At 42.7% G+C, this 25,714-nt stretch overlaps 2 protein-coding genes and 1 non-coding gene across 4 annotated transcripts; all 3 read left to right on the forward strand.

Annotated features, from left to right (window-relative positions):
* The first annotated feature begins 1,081 nt into the window (after nucleotides 1–1,081).
* camkvl (CaM kinase-like vesicle-associated, like) lies at nucleotides 1,082–9,943 on the forward strand. Its single transcript, XM_070840129.1, has 11 exons — nucleotides 1,082–1,176; nucleotides 2,384–2,515; nucleotides 2,788–2,862; nucleotides 3,716–3,854; nucleotides 5,188–5,308; nucleotides 5,910–5,985; nucleotides 6,169–6,305; nucleotides 6,562–6,640; nucleotides 6,736–6,823; nucleotides 7,215–7,223; nucleotides 8,447–9,943. The coding sequence occupies exons 1-11, from the start codon at nucleotides 1,082–1,084 to the stop codon at nucleotides 9,941–9,943; spliced, it is 2,448 nt and encodes an 815-aa protein (XP_070696230.1).
* A 1,545-nt stretch (nucleotides 9,944–11,488) lies between these two features.
* uba1 (ubiquitin-like modifier activating enzyme 1) lies at nucleotides 11,489–25,488 on the forward strand. Of its 2 annotated transcripts, none has more exons than XM_070839253.1 (26): nucleotides 11,489–11,672; nucleotides 15,245–15,361; nucleotides 15,441–15,499; nucleotides 15,608–15,776; nucleotides 17,353–17,487; nucleotides 17,578–17,684; nucleotides 17,787–17,877; nucleotides 17,999–18,131; nucleotides 18,219–18,316; nucleotides 18,503–18,649; nucleotides 18,835–19,011; nucleotides 19,324–19,431; nucleotides 19,533–19,613; nucleotides 19,841–19,993; nucleotides 21,099–21,264; nucleotides 21,373–21,569; nucleotides 22,010–22,074; nucleotides 22,330–22,525; nucleotides 23,075–23,149; nucleotides 23,258–23,447; nucleotides 23,631–23,716; nucleotides 23,838–23,930; nucleotides 24,317–24,508; nucleotides 24,874–24,975; nucleotides 25,074–25,174; nucleotides 25,284–25,488. In XM_070839253.1, exons 2-26 carry the CDS (start codon nucleotides 15,245–15,247, stop codon nucleotides 25,417–25,419), a joined length of 3,174 nt encoding a protein of 1,057 aa, XP_070695354.1. In that variant the 5' UTR covers nucleotides 11,489–11,672; the 3' UTR covers nucleotides 25,420–25,488. The 2 variants fall into 2 exon arrangements, with proteins under 2 accessions (XP_070695354.1, XP_070695353.1); XM_070839252.1 differs by lacking the exon at nucleotides 11,489–11,672 and adding an exon at nucleotides 13,106–13,337.
* On the forward strand, nucleotides 24,644–24,763 carry LOC139210397 (small nucleolar RNA U6-53/MBII-28). The gene has a single exon (XR_011585255.1). It is a non-coding gene; the product is annotated as a small nucleolar RNA U6-53/MBII-28 (small nucleolar RNA).
* Nucleotides 25,489–25,714: the final 226 nt, after the last annotated feature.

Consider the following 25,714-nt stretch of genomic DNA (forward strand, 5'->3'; position numbering starts at 1 on the left):
TGATGTGGTCCCAAGCCCCACAGCGACAGAAGATAAAGGGACGGTAGACATCTCTACTAAGAGAAAGACAATAGAAACAATGGAAATGAATCATCCAACAGGATTGGATTCTGTCAGGTATTTAGGTGAGGAGAAGGATCTTGAGGATAGATGGCTGAAGTTTTCAGGGAATCTGTCTCCTACAGTGGATGGAGTGTTAAAGGATGTGGGTGAGGATTGCCTGAGGACTGTGGTGAGATGGTATATCGATTGCTGATTCACTATCAAGATCTTTGAATTTCTACCTGGGTGTTTGGGGTCACAAGCTATTTTAAGGTGGACATAAGAAGAATGTGGTGGTCAAATACATACATACATACATACATAGTGTGTGTATATATGTATGTATATTTTTTGTGCAATTTCAGGTACAATGTCAACAGTGAGAGTTACTATGAGGCGAATAGAGGAGTTAAGAGACATTGTAAGTAATGTTAACGGCAAGTTTAAAAGGTCATGAACTACTGATCTAGATGAGAAAACAAATCTACACACACACACAGACCATAAACAAAAAACTAATTTTCCTGTCATTTAAACCCAGTGCTTTCAGTGTGACTGGGGGCACCAGTGATTGCTGGAGAAGCCAGCTGCTCTAGAGACACAGGGACACTGCCCTTTATAAATAAAGTTTAACTTGAACTTGACAGACGTTGCACAGAATCTGCAGACTTTAGCAGAGTAGAGAGAAGCTTAGTGGGTAGCTTAGTATCTGTTGACAAGGCTGGCACGCAACCAGGCTGCCAGAAGCGTTAGTATCCAACCTCGTTCAGAAATTGACTTTGCTGTATCTCAGATTTTTCAGTTTACTGTATATTTCCAAGGCCACTCCCTTGGTGTCTTTGACTTCAACCACTGGAAGCTTTCATAATGTTTCATCAGTACCGCTGTGACTCTTTAACATGCTTGTCCACACTGCTCTTCAATCCCTTTATCTGTCTCTCACCTAAAGGGGTCATCAAAATAATTTAAGCCTTACTCACTCCCTTTGTAGTGCTATGATTGAAATATCTTTCCCTTTATTTCTTAGGTGAATGCCGTCATGCCATTTGGGTGCCTTGCCCTGCGAGATGGGCGGACATACGATAGCATGTCTGATGTCACGGACAAATATGAGATTGGACAGGTCCTCCGAGCGTAAGTACCATGAAGCTTTATGCATGGTTCTATGTTGCCTTTTTTTCCCTCCTGCCTCATGTAGAATTCATAGGCACATTCCAGTCTTCCCAAATGGTCTTTATTCTCTTCATGAATTATTGTAAGTCGAATTGGATCCATTTCCCTTGCAAATTTATTTTGGCATATCGAACAGTTTCCCTGAAGGAAAGACAGAAGGTAATAGCATGAGGCTAGTGTTAAACAGACTTAAGAAACACATTTTTTCAAATTTTAGCCAACCAATCATCTGTATATTTTTCATCAGTTCATGAAACACACAGTTGGAAGTCTTTATATTATTCAGTTAAATCTTCTGTGTTGTGGCTAAAAAAAAAGACAGATTTCAAAGGGCTGTTAACATCACTATGCTGCCAAGTACTGGCCACTTTCTTCACCTGAACACCTCTCCTTGACACACTGAAGGCACACACACACACACACACACACACACACACACACACACACACACATGCGCGCACACACACACACACACACACACACACACACACACACACACACACACCAATCAGTGTAAAAGGCCATATGGCAACATCTGCATCTGGCCTCAGAGATTTCTGCTCATCTTTTACATAACACACACACACACACACACACACACACACACACACACACATACACATACATTAACCCAGAATTAAGAGCACACATTTGCTGTATATATGCTCTTTTCAATTTTATGAAAACAGGGAAGGAAAAGGTTCAGTTGCGGTAAAGAGAAAATATGTGCTCATTGCTTTACAATGTGCTTTAGCATAGAATCAAATTTTGCTATTATCATGAGTGTCAGTGAATTTTCTCATAGGATTTAATGGGCATGACCGGTTTAATGTGAAATGTTGTAGTTTAATTTTGCATCACACAGCTTCTAAAGATCTGGGTGCTGTATGCCCCAAAGGCTCAAAATTAGATGATGCCCAGCTGATGGCAGCAATAGACCTATTTCATTTATTTGTCATGCGTGACCCTTTTATTCTATCCAATGACTCTCAACCTAATTAAATTATTTCACTGTATTTCACCAAAACAAGCCAGTGTACTTTTGCTCCACAATTTTAATATTATGCTGTGTCTCACAAAAGCATCTACAGTTCTTTTGTGCTCTAACAGTATATTTACCTGTTCTGCTTTTCTCTGTCTGTCTCTATTTCTTTTTCTTCTTGCGTAGGAAGGAGTTCTGCGAGCTGTGCCTGGCTAAGGACAGACAGACAGACAAGGTGTTTGTCTGCAAGAAGTTCCTCAAGAAAGACGGCAGGAAAGTCCGCAAGGCTGCCAAGAACGAAATCATGATTCTGAAATTGTACGCAGTCAGTGGACAGATGGATGTATGATTGAGGGATGGAGAGAGGCGGAGAGAGAGAGAGAATGAGAGAATGTTTTGCTTTTTGAAATTTCTGTTTATATTTCCTGTCACACAATCCATGTAATAAGCCTTGTAAATAATGTAAGCTCAGGTGTTTGTAACTTCATATTACAACTCAAAAGCGGGAGAATGGCTATCACCTTCCAACTGTATGTGAGACTCTTCACTATTGTAAGATTACAGTCTATGAATCCTTTTTGCCGTTCCAGGGTCAACCACCCAAACATCCTTCAGCTGATAGACACATTCGAGACCCGGAAAGAGTACTTCATCATCCAGGAACTGTGAGTGTTTCACTGTTTATCTTCCTTGTCTAAGCATCCCATACAATGTAGACTTGTACTATACTAGTGTGTGTGTGTGTGTGTGTGTGTGTGTGTGTCTTCATTTACCTCAACACACACAAATCAATCTGCTGAGGTTAGGAGTTGACTTTGCCCCCTTATTACTGTGTGCTCTGTTTCTCCCCTCAGCAACAAAGGAAGGTGTTAGAGTGTTATGAGATATTTGTTCTTAGTAACACTCAACATTACTCACTGCTCCTGAAGCACTGCCTTGGCATAATAGTGAGTCTACAGAGAGCTCTGGATCGATATACCAGAGTGGGTCCAATCTGTGTCACTCATGACTAGCGCATTACCCGACATTCGCAACTTTATTTGAAAGCAATAACGTAGATTGAAACTGAGAGGACAAAATATTTCCCTTCTGTTACTGAAGTTTGGAGAGACACGCTGAACTCAACTGTGTGTGGATCAGTCTGTTTTTGTGTTGGTGTCTGTTCACAGCTCACACTTTTGCCCAGGCAGTAGTCCTCCTGCTGAGGGCGATACATAATAATCATATCCATCATTTATACACTGTCGAAGTTAACCAAGTCTTTTAGAGTAATGACCGATACTAAATTGCTCAGCAGTGCTAGCTTCAGGCCCATCGAAGCAGATTGCCTAACTGAAGGATGAAAACACAAGAACATGGGGAATTTAATAACTCCGTTACCAAAAGCTTAAAGTGAATTATTGTGTTGCAACATGTGGCTAAAAGTCTCACTATCTTGCATTCATTTTTATTAGTATTTTTGTTAATGTGTGGTAATATGTTTGGTGTGCGTGTGTGTGTGCGTTTGACTGCATGCAGAGCCACGGGAGGAGATGTATTCGACTGGATTCTGGACCAAGGGAATTACACAGAGAGAGATGCCTCCAATGTCATTAGACAAGTCCTCGAGGCTGTGGCGTACTTACACTCCCTCAACATAGTTCACAGGAACCTCAAGGTATTCACTCTCTTTTTTCCCTCTCCCTACATTATGGCGTGAGTGTGTCATTACAAGAAAAAGACAGGAGGAAATATAACAAAAAGATTTAAAGAGTGAGTATCCCTCTTCGCCATGACATGCCGGAAAGCAATTTCAATATCAGTTTATAGTCAACAGAATCTCTACAGAGACATAAAGCCATTGCACTCATTGCCATCTCAGTTAATGACTCAACATTTGATAACATTTTCAGCAAGGGAGTAAACACGGTCTTTATGGCTTAATGCAATCTCTAGTGATACACACACACATGCAGGCAGATTATATCTTTAGCTCATTAACAACCCATTAGGACTGAATTAAAGCATATCCTGGGCTTCAGACTCCCCCTACTGGTGGAAGCTAACATTTCCTTTCAGTCTTTAAGGTCTTGGATTCATAGATCCTGTGAATACATGAAATTGTACATTTTCAGATACGTGCCGAAATAGAAATGAACTCATAAAGGCCAAGATGCTTCCTTCCCAAAAGGGTGTGTTTTGACCATCAGTCTTTAGTTTCATTCATTGTCAAGACTTATGATTAGTATTACTGTTGTTGTCACAGGTGGTGAGTGCAAGGTAGTAGGGGATATGACCCAAATACTGAGGACTGAGGCAGACTGATATAATTCAATGATTTAATGACAAACACAAGGGTGGAAGGCTAACAGGACCATGAGGCAGGCAAGAGTCAAAACCAGAGAAGGCACAAGCAGGTCAAGCAGGCAGAAAAGGGTAACGGGGTTTCAGGTAATGACATACAAACAGATTATAAAGACGAGAAATCAAAGACATAAAGCCTGGCAATTCAAACTACCTGGCCACAAGTGAGTCGGAATGGGTCCAGTTAAGTATCTGCAGGGCTGTTAAGGGAAGAAAAGCAGGCAAGAAAGTGGTCAGAGCAAGCCAGCTAATGAGAAGTGAGTGCAGGTGTGTAGATGAGTGGGAAGGTCAGGCGATGGTGGATTGGTGGGGAATAATTAAGAATGGATCAAGGCAAATCAAAAAGTTTAGTGTGCAAATCCAAAAGTTTTGAATGCAATTTTTTGCGTGCTGTTGTGCTGAATCTTGTTGATGCAACCTACGCTGTAAGATGTAAAATGAATATCTATTGGCCAGTCGATCAGTTGTGAGTGACAGCTTGGCAAGTAATTGAAGAAAAGTTTTCCACACTCGCCAATTATCAATTCCTACATATTTGTAGCGCCAAGTCAGTGACCTGTCCCTTAATGACCATCTGATTAGGAGTGTAGGGCTGCAGTCCGTGTTATTTGTGTGAAAAATCTTAGTCTGTTCTTCATTTTCTTTAGCTGGAAAACCTGATGTACTACACAGAAAACAACCACAACAAAGTAGTTCTACGAGATTTCTACCTGTCCAGGTTTGAGAACGGACCCATCACAGAGCCTTGTGGCACACCAGAATACCTGGGTAGGATACTCTCTTTTTGCCACTATTTGTGGTTCTGTTTATTGTCTATTCCATTAGCTTTATCTTGTGTTGTGAATATAGGCCTGCGGGCACACTTTACCTTTTTGAGTTCTTACTTCTTTGTGCTTTTTAAGATCATAATCTGTCAGAGGTAAACTCTTATAGTGAAAAACAGTCAGTGCCAGTGAAACTAATACACAGAATTGAAAGCACCTAACTCTCACCCTCCTCCTCCTCCTCTTCCTCCCACTCTTCCTCTCTTTTCATATCCTCTCATCTCCTCGCTCTTCTCTCTCACTGAGGTTTATGTGAGGGCAACTTGGAGTGCAGAACTGTGCTTTCGCCTGGCTCTCTCCAATGAAATGTCAAGACAGTTATTCATAATGCTGAGCTGAGTAATTACACAAATAAATAAGGCAAGGGAACAGAAGGCCTGACGGAAAAGGAATGACAAAAAGAGAGAGTGAGACGGGTGCTCTTGTCTGCGCAGGATAGAATTATGAATGTGGTGTGATGGTTTATAGATGAAGATCCTGGCCATTTGAATCTTTCCTCCTCTCACTCTTTCTTTATGTCTGCTCTTCTCTTTGCTCTGTCTCAGCTCCAGAGGTGGTGGCTCGTCACCGATACGGTCGTCCTGTGGACTGCTGGGCTGTGGGTGTCATTATGTTCATCCTGTGAGTCTCCATCAATAATTACCAAAGCTGTAATTCAACACGCAGGAAAATACAATCTGAGCTACATATGAAATTCCAGCTGAATAATTGCTGTGTTTGATCTATAACGGACATTTCTTGGAGTTATTGTTTTGAAAAAACTTCCCTTCCTCCGTCTCTTTATTTATGTTCCCCTTTTTGCAGCTTATCAGGTAACCCTCCTTTTTATGATGAGACAGAAGAGGAGAACACAGATCTGCATAATCGCATCATCTTCTGTCGCATTGTTGCTGGTGACTTTGAATTTGATGCTCCTTACTGGGATGACATTTCACCTGCAGGTACATAGCTCCACCACACGATGGCAATGAATACCCAGTTGAATTCTTTGTGACATGGTAGTCAGAAAGAAAGTCTACTGTATGTCTCCTACATAAAATATTTAATGTCACATTGCTCAAAATTACCATCTAATATCTCACAACCAAATGTTTAATCATCACCCATGATTTATGACTATTAAGAGGGAATACATTCTTATCATAAATGATAAGTGCCACTTAAATTGACCTTTTGTCTTTATTGTTTCTGTCCCAGCTAAGGAGCTTGTCTGTCGACTCATGGAGGTAGACCAGATGCTGAGAATCACCGCGCAGGATGCACTTTGGCATGAATGGTAATCTGGTGCACATAAATCACAAGAGCATTAACATTTTGGCACGGGTATACAGGGCTTTCACTCACTTGTATGCTGTCTGTCACCTGTGCCAGGATCGCAGGGAATGGTGCATCAGAGAAGAACCTAAAGGATGGCGTGTGTGCCCAGTTTGAGAAGAACTTTGCAAAGGCCAAGTGGCGGGTATGAATTCACTTACATTCTCTTTCTGTAGCAAATAAATAAGTAAATTAAGTTGGTGATAATATAGCCAAGTATGCAGCAGAGGGAAAGGGGGAGACACGGGATGAAGACTAGGGCCATTGATAAAGATGACTGCAGTGAAAATGACACCAGTGATTACAACAATAAGTGGTTTACTTGCAATGATGATTGCACATAATGTGCTTTTAGCTCAGCATACAACTCTGCAGAGGTATGCTTTAAATTTGCAAATGGTATGGTGATAGTGATAACGATGTCTAGGGGTGTTAATGCAGAAGACCCAGAAGGAGAAAGTCGAGATGGTAGTGCTGACCTAACAGCATAAGTAACAGTTAAAACCTTCTTCTCTCTTTCCCCATGTGGTTCCCAGGAGTTGAAGGTATTGTAGCTCATTATGAGGGAGAGTGGAAGGACAGAGCATGGGCAGAAAATCACCTTCAGTCTGGCATGATTCAATAACAAAACATCTTTCTAATGGCTGAACATCATCTTGAATTGAAAAGATGTCTCTATTGGTAAAACTGTCTATAATTATCAACCAATCTGGAAACACTTCCAGTTAAACCTCAGTCAGCCTTGAGATGTATTGATCATGTTTGAGCTGGTGAAGCTCTTCTCATAAGCTCTGCTCTTTCCCACTGTCACTCTGCCTGTCCCAGAAGAGATCCATCCACTCTGCCCCACTTTTCTTCACTGAGTTAGGCCCAGATGTTCAAAGTGGCCCACTCTGCTCCTTTCTTACTCCTCATCTGCACTAGTCTCAGAAACCAGATTGGTAAAAACAAGATAACGATCAGCAGCAGTGAAAAGGGTTTGCTCATTACTTGTCTAGTTTTTATATATTTGTGTAGATAAGGAGAGGGAGAAATGGAAAGGATATAACGGATATAGGCCACTGTGGACTGTTGAACAGACAGTGATTTGAACTATTAGGCCCTCTGTCATCCCTCTTACGTTAATCCTGGCTCATTGCCCCATACTGTACCTCAGTGTTACATTCAAGTCATACTTGAAGCTATACAGAGCCTGCTCAGTCAAGCCATATTGTATTCAGTAACATTTCTGTGTCAAAATGGCTTTTCACTTTCAGAGGATCAATTCCCTGGTTTAGAAACAACTTCTAAGCTCACGCATTTCCCCTAACTCCTTCAGTGTTTGCAGATCGAAAGGAGTCAGATGGGTGTGAAAGTGAAGGAGATTTACACTTATCTGTTCACTTACCTTTTCCAGTCATCAAGCAGTCAAGGAGTGGCCTGGGGAGAGTGAGTCTTGAGATTGATTTAAACCAGGGTACAATATGTAATAGCCTCCTGGAAGTAAACAACTGGCACTAATCTTACTGCACTGTTCACAAATCACATCTCAGCGCTTAGTATGGTGATGCTAATTCATGGTGCCTTGACAGGCTTTTTGTCAAATGCTTTTCTTTGAATCTTATTTTTTATGCTTTGCCATAACCAATGTTAGTATCAAACTTTTTTTTCTTTTAGGGAAACAAGTCAATATTGGTGTAAATGACAATAACAACAACATACTCTAAATCTAATTTTCTTTATACCACTATCTGTCTCTCCTTTTTCTTTGCCTCTGTCTGTTTTGCAGAAAGCGATCCGTGTCACCACCTTCATGCAACGATTGAAGAATTCAGAGGCACTGATTGACAGTTCAGCTGAAGTTCAGGGCAGTGAAGAGGCAGGAGATGGTGAAGGGGGTGTGTCCCAGGGTACAAGCGATGAGGGAGACAAAGGGACAAGTGATGGAGGGGTGACGTCAAGTAGTGTGTCTTTAGAGGTTACGGTTGAAAATACACCACCAGGTATGGACCAGGATGAGGGGAGGGGTATGGTTGAAGAAAAACAGAGTGAGGTAACAATGAGCATAGGCCCATCTGTAGGAACCTCCCCAACAGATATTCAGGAGCCTCTCTGTCAGCAAAGCCAATCAAATGCAGCCCCCAAGCCAGCACAGGAGGAGCCCGATAAGGTTGGTGCTAAGAAAGGAGCCGGTGATGGAACCAGGAAAATTGCTGCCAATTTGGGTCAAAATAAAGTTATTACAGAGTCCAAACCGACCGCTGTGATGACGCCTGATCCCTCCAATCTGTCAGACGGTTCTTCTGGCACTAACCTTGACAAAAAACATACATCCACCTCCCCCGATCCCAGCAGTAAACGCAAGATGGCTGCAACGCTCCGCGGCCCTCCTCCCACTGGCTCTGCTGCTGCAACAGCCTCACCGGAGAAGAGGTCAGCCATGCAGAGGGAGCAGAGGGATGAGACTGATGGAAGCTGGTGTCAGACACAAGTACCCGAAGCCGTGGCAGAGAGGTCAGTGGTACCGTCTGTCACTCCAGCAATTGGGACTGGAGCCGGAGTGGATTTAGGACTGGGAGTTAGTTTAAGGGATGATGCTAGCCCTGTGGGTAGAAGGGATAGGGATGCCAGGAGAACTGACAGATACAGTGCTGAGTTTAGCATAGCAAGATCAAGTCCAGTGACAGGGCAGGGTTGTTATGCAGTGGGCAGCTCTGCTAGTTTGGGCCGTCACGCCACACCATACAGCCCAGAAGTTGGGACTGTAGGGTTGGGGATGGCTAGTTATGGGAGTCCATACAGCTCCCTGTATACGAGTGGAGGAGGTGTGGGGATGTATGGGACTGGGCTACCACATGGAGGCGGGAGCAGCTCTACAAGCGACTGGCAAATGGACAGTGTGATCGAGCAGATAGAAAAGCAAATGGCCGCCGTGCTGGAGAAGATAGAGGGGGACATGCCCTCGCTGCTAGAGCAAATTAGTGACTGCCCAGCTGAACCACCACGTGCCCGGAGCACACATGTGTCGCCTGCCACCTCACGCGGACGCTCCTCACAACACTCTTCGACCACAACCTCGGCAACTCCTCCGCCTCTTCCAACCTCTCCCAGGCCTGCGCTGCCTTCCCTCCCTCGCCTTACTATCCCTCCGCCCTCCTATCCCCCACCTTCCCCACCCACACAGTCCTCACCTCAGGCAACGGGAGAGCAGGAAGACAGGGATGAACAGAGGGATGTTACTCGTTCCAGCCAGTCCCCCAGAGCTGGGATGGGCAGGGGGCTATGAGGCAGGTGTGCATGATGCAATACACAGCACCTGGAACATTTGATTTATACTTTAAACTTGAGGGTTTTAAGGCTGTGACTTTCCCAGATGTATCATCCATTTGCTCCTAAGAAGAAAAATAACCATGCAGTGTTGACTGTCTGCTCATGTCAAGAATACTATTAAAGGCAAATCTCCCTGTGGCATTCAAATGCTCTCATGACTGGAGTGCAGGGGGAGTAGTGTACTGTATCTCTCTGTACAACAGCTAAGCAAAGAGAAAGATTTCAAAAGTTTGCTTGCATCTCAAATCTAGATTGTGTGCATGAATGCTCCCCACACATAAGCACAAAGCGCAGTTTAAAGATTATGAATCCACACAAGTTAAAACAGTTTGGTAAAATTCTCAGCTATTAATGAGAGTTAACAGCTAAGGATTTGTTATGATTGCCATTATTCCTTACAAACTGTAAATACATACAAAGAACGAAGTTCCTAATTCTTGCTCTACTCCCACGATGAGAACGCCCTCATATCCAAACTGACATTTACTTTATTTCAAATCTGCTCATTCCATTTCATCGTTTTTCATTCCTTTTTATTTATGTTGCTGTTCATTCTATAGTAAAGCTCCAAAATCACAAGCTTGCACAGATTGTTGTACAGAAGTATGTGAAACTGAACTGATCAAATCTTTGAGATTTGTTTTGTTATATAGTGTATTTAAACTTGAACTGTCGCTCAAAGTCTTGTGATTTGCTTCACAAATGTTGGAGAGCTGGGGGAAAAAATCTGGAGATGCAAGGCAAGATATTGTATAAAGTCTTAGCACTAACACACACTTACACAAACAAACACCCACACACCTCTTCTCTTTTCAAAGTTCTCCCAAATGTTTGCCCCTACAGCTTGTTTTCATTTTGCTCCAGTTTTGTCAACACATTAATTTGGTACTGCTGGCTATATTTGCTCCTTTTATCATGTAAAAAGTTTTTCTGAATTTCATTCTGCTTTTGGATCTATGTAATACCAGGTTCTGTGCTTTTCTCCCGAACAAGTCTAGATATCCACTATTCTGTCCCTATCTAAACTGTGCTCTGTTTGCAAGTCTTTCAATAAAAGTTGAAAAAAAATATATCTGTCTGGAATTTCGTCTGTTTCTCTTAAATAAAAATGTAATTACATCTGTGCTTTTTAGTGGTAGTGCTGATTCAATCCAATGATTTCTCACAGAGGTATTACATTATCACGTCATTCCTACAAATCCCATCTGGCCCTGCGTGAACTTCGGATCAGTCTATTCTTGTGAAAGCGCAGGGTTGAAAATAATATCCCCGACTCTAAACAGTGACTATACAATCAAACGACATATTAATGCAGAATCCAACACAGTATATCTTTTAAGTGTTGTAGATGCACATTAAATATGAATAATAACACGTTCGTATGATAAATCAATCAGATTCATGTACCGGTGAACCCTCCGGACCGGGATGATGGTTGTGCCTGTAACGTGCACATGTTGCTGCTTTGCTTTGCTTTCAACTGAAATAGAGTGAGGGGAAACGGTTTGGGAACAGCCGGGCAGGCAGCCGTCCAGCGGAAAAACTCACACAGAGCCCGCCACCCTGACACGCTTTTCAGTTTGCAGTCAGCGGCAGTGTTGAATTGTCACGTTGTTTGTTAGGTTTCTTGCTTAAATACAAGCCGATTTTAATACTACAGATCAGGCCGAGTAATATCGGATGTGGTAAGTTCTGCACACTTGTGTAAGCTCTCGTCTTGGTAATGTTAGCCCCAGCTAGTTGGCTAACGTTAGCTAGTTAGCTAACACAAGTAGGAAAAAGTCGTTGGGTGGCTAGATAGCTTGAAAGCTAGCTGCACATAAGCTAACAACTACGCAGTCGTTTGATCTGCGTTATTGGTAGTCGTTAACGTTAGTTGCCGTCGGCTATCTGAACCATTTCAACTGTCCACCTCGGCTAGTAGTGGCTAACAAACCACTGTCACGTAACTGTTGACGTTAAATGGACATTTGCACATTTTACGAGCACGAGAATTCAGTTAATGAATGTTCTGTGGTGAATAACGTTAACGGTAGCTTGAAAGCTAAGTTGGCTACAAACATTAGATGGACGCAATGTTTGGGCACACACTAAGCTAACTTGTATCACGCAACGTTTGCTAGAACCTACTGGGGATATTTCATATCGATAGGTGTATTTTGGTGAACGATACGGGTGCACGGCAATCTGTGTTACTACAGTAATGTAACACTGGCTAGTGTCTCCTCTTAGCCTTCCAAGTTAGGAAGCCTGTTAACGTGACATGAATGATATCCGTACATTTCAGCTGGCGGAAAATGGTGTTTTTGATCATTTTGCAGTGAGAAGATGAGAATGGGGATCCCCTCGACATGTGTACCCGAGAATATGCGGCCCACTCTTTTCTTGGGCCTTTGTCATTTGCCAGGCACCCCCTCCCCCAATACTCCTCCACTGCAAGGAATGCTCACCCCTAACCTCAATGTGACTGAGGGCCCAGACGCTCAGCATCACCGCGGCTGGCCTAATTGTTGTACCTGTCTCAATTATCGTTGCAGCACCATCAGACTTGACTAAGTGGCGTGTTTTTGCTGAACTCACCAAAAGTATCATCTTCAAGCCACAATACACAAAGTGGCGTTGCTGTGTGAATATATGCAATTCGGTTGTACTCTAAGATTTACTTCCTCTTGATAATGCGCCGTGGCATGTTTTAAGTTTTGTGCGTACAGTCCAGTTTCATAACAAGACGCTAGCTTGTTACAGAGACAAAGATGCTGTTACTGGTGGACTTCATTGAGCGCCGGTAGACGGGGTCCTTACTTTGAAAATGTTACAACATAGCCCGCACATGGAGCTTCGTTTTCTTGCACTTGTGTCAAACATGCAGAGGGCGCGTTTTTAGAAGAATTGCAAGAGATTTAACACACGGATCGCTGGAGGTCCTGCAGTTCATTGTACAGTAACATACATGGCATGCATCTTCTGGTAGCAGGGGCGGGATGAATGCGCGTTGGCTTCGGCGCAGCAGCCAATGAGCCGAGCGGCTCTCTGAGCAGCATGCTCACAGCCTCCCTTTCCTGGTGAATATTTTAGCCCATGCGTCACAGCTCCTCCGCCCCTTTCTCCCCATCTGCCATTTTGGTTTTGTTCCCGTCTGCAGCAGCAAAGCCAGCAACGCAATTACACAGAAGAGACTCTTAGCACAACGACATAGTGACTCGACAATATAGTGCAGACCATCCTAATCCCGCGTCGCCTTTCTTTTCATTGTACAAATCGTCGAATATACAACCATCGTTATTACTGACATATAGAGACTGCTGGAGAGGAGCGGGTTCGCATTGGGAAGGGACCGAGAAGGATTATTGGTAAGAAAAGGGATATCAATGGAGCACGAGTGTAATGGCTAGTCTTTCATTCGCAGAAATGTCTTTTATATTGAGTGATAAAGTTCGTGTGTTGTTTTTGTGGCTCACGTTAGGTGCTAAAACATTAATCGGTCTTTATAGTGGAGCCGTGTGGGCTAGCTGTCAAAATAAACCCGCTGCTATCGTTTGCGAGCAGGTCGCAACATAGCTACAGCTGCTAGCTTGTAAAGTTGTGTTCCGCACTGGGGGTAATACAGGCCTAGGCCGAGCTGCTAATGGATAGGCTGGCAGCCTGGTGTTTTCTTGCGCCTCTAAGTTATTAATGTTCCGACTTTGTCCACTTGCCAAATCACTTAACTGATTAGTGGCACACGACTTAAAGTTACTCAATCGGTTTCCTCTTGATGTTGTTAACGGATATTTGATCTACATTTTAACGCTGACGGCTTTGAAATGGATCTTCCCAAGCTTTTGTATTCGCCACTACAGTAACAGTACTAACCACGGGGCCCGGTGCTTTGCTGTATCATGCCGGATGCCTTCATTTTAATTTTTGACGAACAGCGATCGTCCAGGCCATAGAGAAATGTCCATGTTGTTTTAGCTGGTTGTAGCGTGACTGGACCCAACACATTTTTTTTACCATTTACAATTGTAGGAAGGTTAGTAAACGGTTAAGTTTGACTTAGGGGGCGCAGGTAAGTTGGCTGCATTGGATGCGGAAATTGAAGGTGGCGTTGGCCGTGCAGTGGGAATGTTTTTGAGATACTGCAGCCTGTTTCACTTCCCGTAGTCACTGGGTCTGTCCATTTTTTTTTTTAATTCCGTGATCACAATGTATGTGGGTGTTATTTAAAATAAGATCATTTTTTGCTAATAAAGGCCGTTTTTATATCTTCACGCCGAGGACAGTTCCAGCGACATGGTATGGTCCGTGTGTCCCCACCTGCGAGCCACCAGGACATGTTGGTCACTTTACCGCAGTGAAGTTTTAATGATTCAGCTCTTTTTGTTCAAACGGTGTCGGCGGTCCTTAAATACCGGTATAATAAACAATAGAAGTATATAAACAAGCCAGTGTTGTCACTGCGCATGAAAAGAACTGATAATGCTGCTATTCATGTCTTTTCTCAGGCTCAGTTCGTTTTCTAGCAGATTTGTGTTTGGCCTTCAGCCAGCCCAGCTGCTCCCTAGACTAGAAATCCTCTCTTCAACATGAGGTGGATTGGATAGCATTAAACTTGGATGCGCATCGTAATGGAACCATTGCATTGAATTGTACAGCCAGTTGCCAGTTTATTAGGTACACCTACTTCAAGCCAATCTTGTCTAATACAACAGTCCTGCAATAAATCCTCCCTTTGTCAAATTTATAATGTTCAATATTTGTTGACTGTTTTTTAGGGGATGTGCTTTGTGGTGCTGTTGAACTGTGTTGCATTATACAGACATGTTTCTGTTACTTAACCTACCCTCATTGATATAAATGAGGTAGAGAGAATAATAGAAACACCCTGACAGTGTAACACTACTCCTCAACGCAACAGCTCCACAAACTACAGCATCCTAATGACCTACACCTCTCTAAAACGGTAACAAACTTATTTTTATTATAGCCTTCGTGAATGTGCGATTTATAGCATGGCTGTTATATTAGGCTCTGTCGGTTTTAGCTATGTGCACCAAATAAATTGAGAATTGAGTATCGTTTTCACCTACTTGAATCTGAATTTGAAGTTTCTGAAATACAAGCATGTGGTAACTGGGTTACCTCTGTCTGCTTGATTCATTTAATTCTTAAGGCTGTCAAATGTATATATTTTTAATACTTTAAATAAATGAACATAAACGGGGCAGCTTGTTTTTCCTTATATGACTGTCTAAATACGATGTGTGTTCTTGCACAGATGTCCAGCTCGCCGCTGTCCAAGAAGCGTCGCTTGTCAGGAACAGAGACGAAGACGGGATCCCACTGCTCCTCCTCTAACTCTGTCAGAACTGATCTGTCCCACACACCTGCCAACGTAAGCATCAACACATACACTATTCACTGTTGGTAAAACTTGTCACAAACTGATTGCAACCCCTGTTTTGTCTCCACAGGGCATGGCTAAGAATGGCAATGATGCTGAGATCGATGAAGGCCTGTACTCCAGACAACTGTAAGCCGTAATCTGTCAGATTTTTGTCCTCATAAAGTAACACGTCTCTTTGGCTATTTGTTGAACAATTCATAGTTGTGCTGACAGTACTTTTCCCTCTTTCTCTAGTTATGTGTTGGGCCATGATGCTATGAAGCGCATGCAGAACTCTAATGTCCTCATCTCTGGTATGAGAGGTCTTGGAGTGGAGATTGCCAAGAACGTCATCCTGGGAGGAGTTAGAAGTGTCACTGTGCACGACCAAGGAGATGCAGAATGGAGAGACCTCTCCTCTCAGGTGTGTAGAAGCATCAGTGCATATTCTCATTCATTTTTCTTATTCTTTTCCAATAGTACACTGTTTTTATTGGAAATCCATCTGGTGTTCCATAGTCTTTAACTCTGATTTCAAAGTGCTTTGTGGCTCTATCTGTTATGAGTCACTCGGTGTGTTGTATTGTTGCCATCCAAAAAGAGTACTGCAGCCACCCCCACCCTTGCTAACCATGGGCTGACCCAGATTTACCAGTGGGAGGCCTCTCCCATAATCAGAGTAGAGCTAAAGCATGTTTTGGAGCATGATTATAGTTGTGAGATTGTTTAGGTCTATCAGCCTGAGACGAAGTGAAGTCTGATGTATCTATTTAAAGCCAGACAGATAAATGTGTGAATAGACTGCTCAAGTGTTAAGCCGGGAAGGCTCAGCAAAGAGCCTTTTTTTTTTTTTTTTTTTTGTTCTTGGAGGAAGTGTATATTTGCAATTTGAGCTGTATGTAAGCTATATCTGTGATCATCCAGAGTTTAACCTTGTGTTCTCAAACATTTCTATTTCAGTCCCTGGCAATTGTGCCACTGTCCTCTCTCATTCTAGCTGAATTTAATGGCCTATTTTTGTGTCACTTGTTTGACATGCCACCCCCTTTTTTTTAAAATATATATATATATATATACACACACACACACACACACACACACACACACATATATATATATATATACATACACACACTACTCACAAAAAGTTAGGGCTATTTGGCTTTCAGGTGAAATTTCAGGATGAACCTAAAATGCATTCTAACCTTTCCAGGTGAACTTAATGTGACCTTCTCTAAACCTTTGAATGCACATGTCCAACTGTTCAGTGTTTCAGTACTTTTTGCACAAGTTGCTGTTCTCTAATAAGAAGCTTAACAGCAAAATTCACAACAGGTTTGATCCATGAATCGACCAATACATTTCCTGCTTCAGTTAGAATTGGTATTTAAACAGTCCTCCTCATCGTGCTGTTCACATTCTGACATCATGAGACCAAGACGACACCTAACAATTGATCAGCAGCACCTCGCCATTGCAAGGCTTCAAACAGGAAGTCCTCAGACGGAGGTATTCACTGAGCTTAGAGGGTCACAGAGTGTCATCAGGAGGTTGTAACAGTGATACAGAGTACTTTGGCCTTTCTTCCACACTAAGCCAACAACTCTAGCTGGATAAGCCTGACAGTGTCAGTTTCATATTGAGCTGAACAATGACTTGTCTCCTGTCTGTCACACCCAGCTCCCTCTGGCTGCTCAATTGAATGTCAGTACAGCCAATTAATTACTAATTGTGTATTTGGCTATTTTGAAACACCAATTGTGTAGATTAGGAGGTGACACGACAGAGGTTGCCCATATTTGTCAGTAAATTAAAACAGGAGATTGAAATACCTAAAATCCAGATCTGAAAACCTTAGTATGTGCAGAAGTTGTTTTAACTCACAAACATTGTTTTCAAATTACAGGGGTCTCTATACTGCATTTTAATGCTATATTTGGCATTCAGCCACTGGTATTGCCAGTTATAATTTGGCATCTTGTGTTTTTCTGTGTGGTCAGTTTTACCTTCGGGAGGAGGACCTGGGGAAGAACAGAGCAGAGGTTAGTCAGCCTCGTTTGGCTGAACTTAACAACTATGTTCCTGTGACCGCCTATACTGGAACACTCACCGAAGACTACATGACCAAGTTCCAGGTAAGGCTTGAAGCTAGTGCTCCACTCATTTCAGCATTCATAAAGCAAAGAAAGGTTGGTGTTTGAAATCTTTCTGTTTTTGCTACCCAGGTTGTAGTTCTGACTAACTCCACTCTGGAGGAGCAGCAGCAGGTGGGAGAATTCTGCCACAGCAAAGGAATCAAGCTCATCATTGCGGACACACGTGGTCTGTTTGGGTAAGACTCTGAACCCTCTTGTTCATTTATGGTTCACTTTAAGTGTATACACGTCTGTCAGTCAGTGTCTGAAATTTACATTCATATTGTTCTGTCTTATAGCCAACTCTTCTGTGACTTTGGTGAAGAGATGATTGTGTATGACACCAATGGAGAGCAGCCGCTGAGTGCCATGATTTCCATTGTCACCAAGGTTGGTCCTTACATCTGGCCCAGACTGCTTTTCAAACCACATACTGCTTTTAGAAATAAGGACAAGCTTCAAGACATCTTCTATTTTGGCACAAAAATCTGCTCACTTTTGGCTTATTCAGGACAATCCAGGGGTTGTGACATGTCTGGATGAGGCTCGTCATGGCTTTGAGAGTGGAGATCATGTCACCTTCACGGAGGTTCAGGGTATGACGGAGCTCAATGGCTGCCAGCCAGTGGAAATTAAAGTTCTGGGTAAGACCTGTTTCTATTTAGGACAAGACAAGTTTTAGTAGTCTGGTTATGACTGTTACAAACTGACGTAACCTCTTCTCTGTGCAGGTCCCTACACCTTCAGCATCTGTGACACAGCTGGCTTTACAGATTACGTGAGAGGAGGAATCGTTTCCCAGGTCAAGATGCCCAAGAAGATTGGTTTTGTAAGTCACTGCTATTCTAATATGACTTGTGTTTTTTTTGTTTTGCTGATCAATGTCAATATCAGCGGCAAAAAATCTTAACTCCTCACAATACTAATGCCACTACATCATCCGCTGTTGCTCTGACCAGTGAACATTTTAGATATGGAATCCAATCTCACTATCTTGTATGTCTTTCCTGTGCAGAAATCTCTCTCTTCCTCCATGGCTGATCCAGAGTTCATGTTGACAGACTTTGCCAAGTTTGAGCGTCCAGGTCAGCTGCATGTGGGCTTCCAGGCTATCCATGCCTTCCAGAAGAAACACAACCACCTTCCTGCACCTTGGAACCAGGTAAATCTCACTCATATTGGTGAAAATACCACAAATTCCAAATTAAATAACTTTTTAAGCCTCTACTGTTGGATGAGAACTAAAATATTGAAATAATAAAAATGTAAAATTGTGCAGCACTGCCTGGCAAGCAGTAGAATGAGTTTCATGCAGCATGCTGTAACGCTGAGCTGTGTGTATTTCAGGCTGATGCTGATGAGCTACTGACACTGGCCAAAGAGGTGAATTCTGCCCAGACTGGTTCAGCCAAAGTGGAACAGTTGGATGAAGCACTTCTCAAAAAGTTGTCCTCTGTTGCTGCTGGTGACCTCGCCCCTGTCAATGCCTTTATTGGAGGTCTGGCTGCACAGGAAGTGATGAAGGTCAGTGGCATGCTGTGTGCAAATTAAAGTGGATCCAGTCCAATAGTATCTGATTTGTTCCTTGAAGGACAAATAGAATATTTTGAACTTGGACATGATCAGCTGTATGATGTTTAAAATCATGGTTTCAGTCATCTTTTGGTATACTGTTATACATTTTGATATAGGTTGTCAATATTTTTGAGCAGTGTTGTTACCATCGTCTGTGATGAGGCATGTTTGGACATGTACTTGCTCAAAACCAGTCAATCATCTTTTATCAGTTATAAATGCTTCTTCACATGTTTTATTGCATGGACTCTGTTCTTTTAGGCATGTACAGGAAAGTTCATGCCCATAATGCAATGGCTGTACTTTGATGCCCTGGAGTGCCTGGTTGAAGAGGAAGGAACCATGCTCACAGAGGAAGAGTGTGCCCCTGTATGTGTTCAGAGCAGATCACACACACTTGTAATACTGAAGCACATGATGGTGACAATCCATAGCATTAAACTTGTTTCTCTTCTCCCCCCCCCCCCCAGAGGAACTGTAGATACGATGGGCAGATTGCAGTGTTTGGCACCAAGCTGCAGGATATGCTTGCCAAACAGCGCTACTTCCTGGTGAGTCGTCCAAAGGAAACCTTTCCAATGCCTCCTCTAGTATCCTGTTGCTAAGAGAGATTTTAAGGATGAGTCTGGTGACATTGTGTATGTGTTTATCTCTCTCTCTCTCACTGTATCTCTCTCTTTATCTATATATAGCAGGCAGGCTCCGTCAGTATAGTATGATACTATACAGTAAAACCTATATACATGGCTATACTTACTTGGAGGTTTTATCATTCCAGGTCGGAGCCGGTGCTATTGGCTGTGAGCTGTTGAAAAACTTTGCCATGATTGGACTGGCAGGTGGGGAGGGCGAGGTCATTGTGACAGACATGGACACCATAGAGAAGTCCAACCTCAACAGACAGTTCCTATTCAGACCCTCGGACGTTACGGTCAGTATCGTCTTTGCTTTGTCCTGTGTCGGTAGATATGAAGTAGGTAGAACATATTAGTTTGCCGTTTATTGATTTGACTGATATTTCCGAGCAGCGCTGCATATAGATTTCCTGCTCATTGTAACAGCTCCTGAGTGCACTTAATCTAACCGATGGATGATGTCATGGTACAACATTATAGATGAAGGCTACAGAACGCCTGGGGTTATAATGGCTCATTAGTTGTTGCATGTGGTGATAAATGAAATTCAGCGACCTTTCAAAGAACAGGTTGATATTGGAACACTCCTATTGTTTTATGCAATTATTTTCCCCAGTTAATTCAAGGGTGACATTATGTTACAAAAGAAATTGGTTGGAGGAACCGTGACAGGCGCGCTGTAGGCCATGATTATAATGGGAATTACTAAGAACTGATACTGAATTGGCGCAGGTAATATTTTGAACATTACCAAAATATTGATAAGCTCCTGGAAAAACAGTGCTTCTATTGGTATTTATGTAAACTTAATTCATTCTAACATAGCTGGAATTTTCAAATTCATAACAATAATGAATCTGCTGGCGTCGGGCAATTACATTTGACATTGCTGTTACTGCGTGTTTACGTTCTGTGCTCCAGACTGAAAGTTCAAAAAGTGTGGGTTCACTTTGTTAAATTTAATGAAAATCCAGATAAATGTAACATGTAAAAAGCTAGTTGGAACAGATGCACATAATGGTGTGAGGGGAGTAACACTAGCAACCTCGTGAAACATTTTTCACTCTATACATTTGAAGCAGTGCAGCATGTTTGGCTGTCAGTAAACAGGACATGTAATTAGGTGCAGTAGCTCCCGGCTCCAGTGATAAAAAATGTCTCAGCCTTGCCATGGTAACACTCGTCATTGTTCAAATAAGTCTGTGGTTATTAACCTAAGCACTTCAAATTGATGTTCCTAAGTGACGTTACAGTGTCAGTCAAGCAGCAGCCTCAGCTTTGTCAGTGGACAGCAGGAGTCAGGTGTCAAAGTCCAACACAGTCACAGGGCAAATTGCCAAGCCAGTTTTTGATCAGAAAGACAAAGGGCACATAATATAATTTGTATTTATGTGGTAACAGAAAATGAAGAGTGACACAGCTGCTGCAGCAGTGAAGCAGATGAACCCCTCCATCAGGATCACAGGACACCAGAACAGGGTGGGCCCCGACACAGAGAGGATCTACGACGATGACTTCTTTGAAAGCCTTGATGGAGTGGCCAATGCACTGGACAATGTTGATGCACGTAAGAGAGACGAATACTACTCTTTAACAGTGTTTATAGAAAACCAAATGTATCGCCCACTTTTATTAAAGCTGTGCCCTCTGCCTTGTGTTTGTGCCCGCTGGTCAGGTATGTACATGGATCGGAGGTGTGTGTACTACCGTAAACCCTTACTGGAATCTGGTACTTTGGGTACTAAAGGCAACGTCCAGGTTGTAATCCCCTTCCTCACAGAGTCATACAGCTCCAGCCAAGACCCACCTGAGAAGTCCATCCCCATCTGTACCCTCAAGAACTTCCCAAATGCTATTGAACACACACTTCAGGTATGCAAGAGCACACATGCACTTGACTGCAATTAAGAAATGCAGGCAGAGCGCTGAGCAATTTCAAATTGCAAAATTCATGATCACATTCTCTTTTAATGTATATTTACAAAGTCTAAATCACGTTGCACTCAACACTCTGACCCATCTTGTTCTTAGTTTTTTACTGGAGCAAAAAATGTGCATGGAATTATTGAAAATGTCATGCCATTACAGCTTTTGGTAAAATGTATTTGATGATGCATTCAAATATGAAAAGTCTATGCCACAGTTTCTTTGAGAATTGTCTAAACGGAGAAATGAGTCATGCTATTGCCCAGTCCTAGTTGATGACTCTATAAAACTTACAACTAATTGTATCAGAGTGAGATAGACATACATTTCTTGTGAGTTTATGAACGGAGCGTATAATTGATCTTTTCTCAATATTCTCTGTTCAGTGGGCCCGTGATGAGTTTGAGGGACTATTTAAACAGCCACCAGAGAATGCCATGCAGTACCTTACGTGAGTTGCCTTCCCCGTCTCTCCAAAGTTTACCATGTTGCATTACTGTAGTTACCTCTACATATGATATTTTTCTTCATCAGGAAAGTTGTTCAGGTTGGCATAACTGTTCTTTTGATTAATGAGCTCACAGACAGTGACTTTTGACCCTTTAGATTTGGTGATGTGGTCTTTAAAAGCTGTCAAATTTTAGACTATATTTAACCCTTAAAAACACGACCCCATGCTCATGAGGTATAATCATTGTCCTTGCAGAGATCCAAAGTTCATGGAGCGTACTCTGAAACTTCCTGGAGCTCAGCCTGTGGAGGTGCTAGAGGCTGTTTACAAGAGTATTGTCACAGACTGCCCCCACAGCTGGGCTGACTGTGTAGCCTGGGCACGCAACCACTGGCAGTGCCAGTACAGCAACAACATCCGCCAGCTACTCCACAACTTCCCCCCAGATCAGGTACATACTGAGCTCACTGCATGACCTCTATCACCGTCATCTTATAATGTTTGATGTCTGGTCTGGAGTTTCCCCCTGTTCTCATGTGAACTTGAACATTTCCTTGATCCTGACTTTTTTTTAATTTATTTTTTTAAATTTTATTTGCCCCTAACATCTATCCAACTGCACACATTGTACAGTGGTGTGTGTACAGTTCTGTAAAATGATCAACTCCATGGTATAAACGGGACCTGAGGCCTACAATAGGCCAATGATCTGTCATGGATGGTTGTGTGCCTTTTTACTTATTACTTTCAAATTAGTTGATGGACTTAATTGAGATCCTGCAAATGTGATACATGAGTAGGTATGGTCTTGGGTTGGAGACCTTTTGTTGCATGTCCCATCTCTTTTATCTCATCTATTAAATTTAGGTATAACACCAAAATGCATTTAAAGGTTTGGATTGCTATAGAACAATAATGTACCTTACCAACCTTGGCTTTATTTAAGGTTTTGCATTTTGGTCGTCCTTGGGTATTAATTTATTTATTTTTTGGCTCTCAGCTCACCAGCTCTGGTGCCCCCTTCTGGTCTGGCCCAAAGAGGTGTCCTCACCCCTTAGATTTCAGCACTAGCAATGTAAGTACGGATTTATTATGTTGTATTATGTACACCTACTTGACCAATATCTGCTCTGAACTTGTTTATCTAGTCTCAAGCTAATGACTGAAGTGCTCTCTTTTGTAGGAGCTGCACATGGATTATGTAATGGCGGCAGCCAACTTGTATGCCCAAACATACGGTTTGCAAGGCAGCACTGACCGTGCAGGTGTGGTGAAGATCTTGCAGGAAGTCAAGGTGCCACCCTTTACACCTCGTTCAGGGGTTAAAATCCACGTCTCTGATCAAGACCTGCAGAATAGCAATTCCTCTGTCGGTAAGGCTGGCAAATCTATGCATGTACAACAAAGCGTTCAATGTTATATTTTAAGTTTTGAAAATCTTCAAGTAAAGAAATGTGTTCATGTGAATGATTTTGTTGGTAATAGCTTATAGATTGACGTCAGGGATCATTATGGGTGCTGTGTGACACATGTATAACTTATCTCTTCGTATATAGATGACTCCAGACTGGAGGAGCTGAAGGTCCAGTTGCCTTCGTCTGAGTCTTTCCAGTTCAAACTCTGCCCCATAGACTTTGAGAAGGTACACAATCTTTTCTCCTATATCTAATTTTGTCTAGAATCATCTCAGCTATGTTATACTATGTTCAGTACAACTTCAACCTGCGCTGATTGTAGTCCCGTTTGTGTGATGGTGGTTACAGGATGATGACACCAACTTCCACATGGACTTCATTGTAGCAGCATCCAACCTGAGAGCAGAGAACTACGACATTCCCCCCACAGACAGACACAAGGTGGGGACACGCGTTTAAAACCTGACATTGGCTTTGGGTGAAATGATAACCCATCTCAGTTCTGATTCCTAATGGCCATGCTACAGACCTCTCCAGAAATTCAAAACTTTCCCTGCTGATGTTTAGAATAAGAAATTAGTTGTGACCGTAGTGTCTGGTTGTGTGGGAATATGCCATTGTGATGAGCCAACACTGCAAATTTCACACCAGCAGAGTATTATCGGTCTAAGCAAAAATGGCAAATCATTAGTCATTAGAAACTCAATATTGTGTTTTACCATTTATTTTTCTAATGTGGTCTTTTGTTGCAAGTTTAACTCCCTGAACTAATACTTAACTTCTCTCTTTTTCTTCATTACATTGGCACTTGTCACCATCCAATCCAGAGCAAACTGATTGCTGGCAAGATCATTCCTGCCATCGCCACTACCACAGCCGCAGTAGTGGGCCTGGTGTGCCTGGAGCTCATCAAAATTGTCCAAGGACACAAGAAGCTGGAGTCATTCAAGAACGGTTTCATGAACTTAGCCCTGCCTTTCTTTGCCTTCTCTGAGCCCATCGCTGCTCCCAAACACAAGGTGGGCAGCTGCATGTCTGTCACTACTCGCTTCGAGCTGCTTAGATGTCTAAATTATTCAGTTTAATACTCGACATACTGTAAAGTGTCATCTCTGAAAGGATGTAGTCCAAATGTAGTCATTAGATGTTTTGAGCTCCAATGATGATCCAGCCATGCTAATACTGATGCATCAGGCAGACAGTTTTGTCTACCTGGGTGCAAGTGAGTTCAACTCACCTTCTCACACTGATGCTATCAGTGTGTGCTGAGGAGAAAAGTTGTGTTTTTCAATAATGACCCTGCTCTTAATGCATTTGAGGCAAGGGACCGCAATAACTGTCTGCTGTGTTGTCTTTTCTGCAACTGACACTATCACTATTTCAGTACTATGAAATCGACTGGTCGTTGTGGGATCGCTTTGAGGTCACAGGGTTGCAGACCAATGGGGAGGAGATGACACTCCGACAGTTCCTGGACTACTTCAAAGTACGTTCTCATCAACACTTCTCTTCGCTCAGCCACCACGCTGTTTCTGGCATACAATTATCCAAACTCTATTGTTGTTCTCTTCTCCTCTTTGACAGAATGAGCATAAGTTGGAGATCACCATGCTTTCTCAGGGAGTGTCCATGCTCTATTCCTTCTTCATGCCTGCTGCCAAACTCAAAGAGAGACTGGACCTGCCGTGAGTGTTTTGTTTACATGCACATGCCTGCTTTTCATAGCATGTGGCAAATAAAGTTTGAGCGAGCGCTTTATTCATTGACATAACGGTCCTTTTGTGTGTCCTGTAGGATGACGGAGATTGTGACTAAGGTGTCCAAAAAGAAGCTGGGCAAGCATGTGAAAGCCCTGGTGTTTGAGCTATGCTGTAACGACTTGTCAGACGAAGACGTGGAAGTGCCCTATGTCAGATACACCATCCGCTGAGCTCCACACTGAACCCACCCACGGGAGGGTGGTGATCACAGGGGGGAGACAGGGTGGGGTGTTGTAAGTGAGGAGTTGAGGCGGGGATTTGGGGTGGGTGGGTACGATCCAGGTCAGCTCTACTGGATCAATCAGTTTTGTTTTTTTTTTTTTTTTTTTTTTAGGCCTGTGGTTTGTGTAAACCTGTGCCTGAGTGTACATAGCCCCAGTAAGCTGTTTTAAGGATACCTGTATGTGTGTTAGGGATCCAGTTGGTGCTCGACTGTGGCAACAAGGGGTGTCATTGGAGGAAGGG

This window comes from Pempheris klunzingeri, chromosome 11 (genome assembly GCF_042242105.1).
Source record: "Pempheris klunzingeri isolate RE-2024b chromosome 11, fPemKlu1.hap1, whole genome shotgun sequence".
Classification (NCBI taxonomy): Eukaryota; Metazoa; Chordata; class Actinopteri; order Acropomatiformes; family Pempheridae; genus Pempheris; species Pempheris klunzingeri.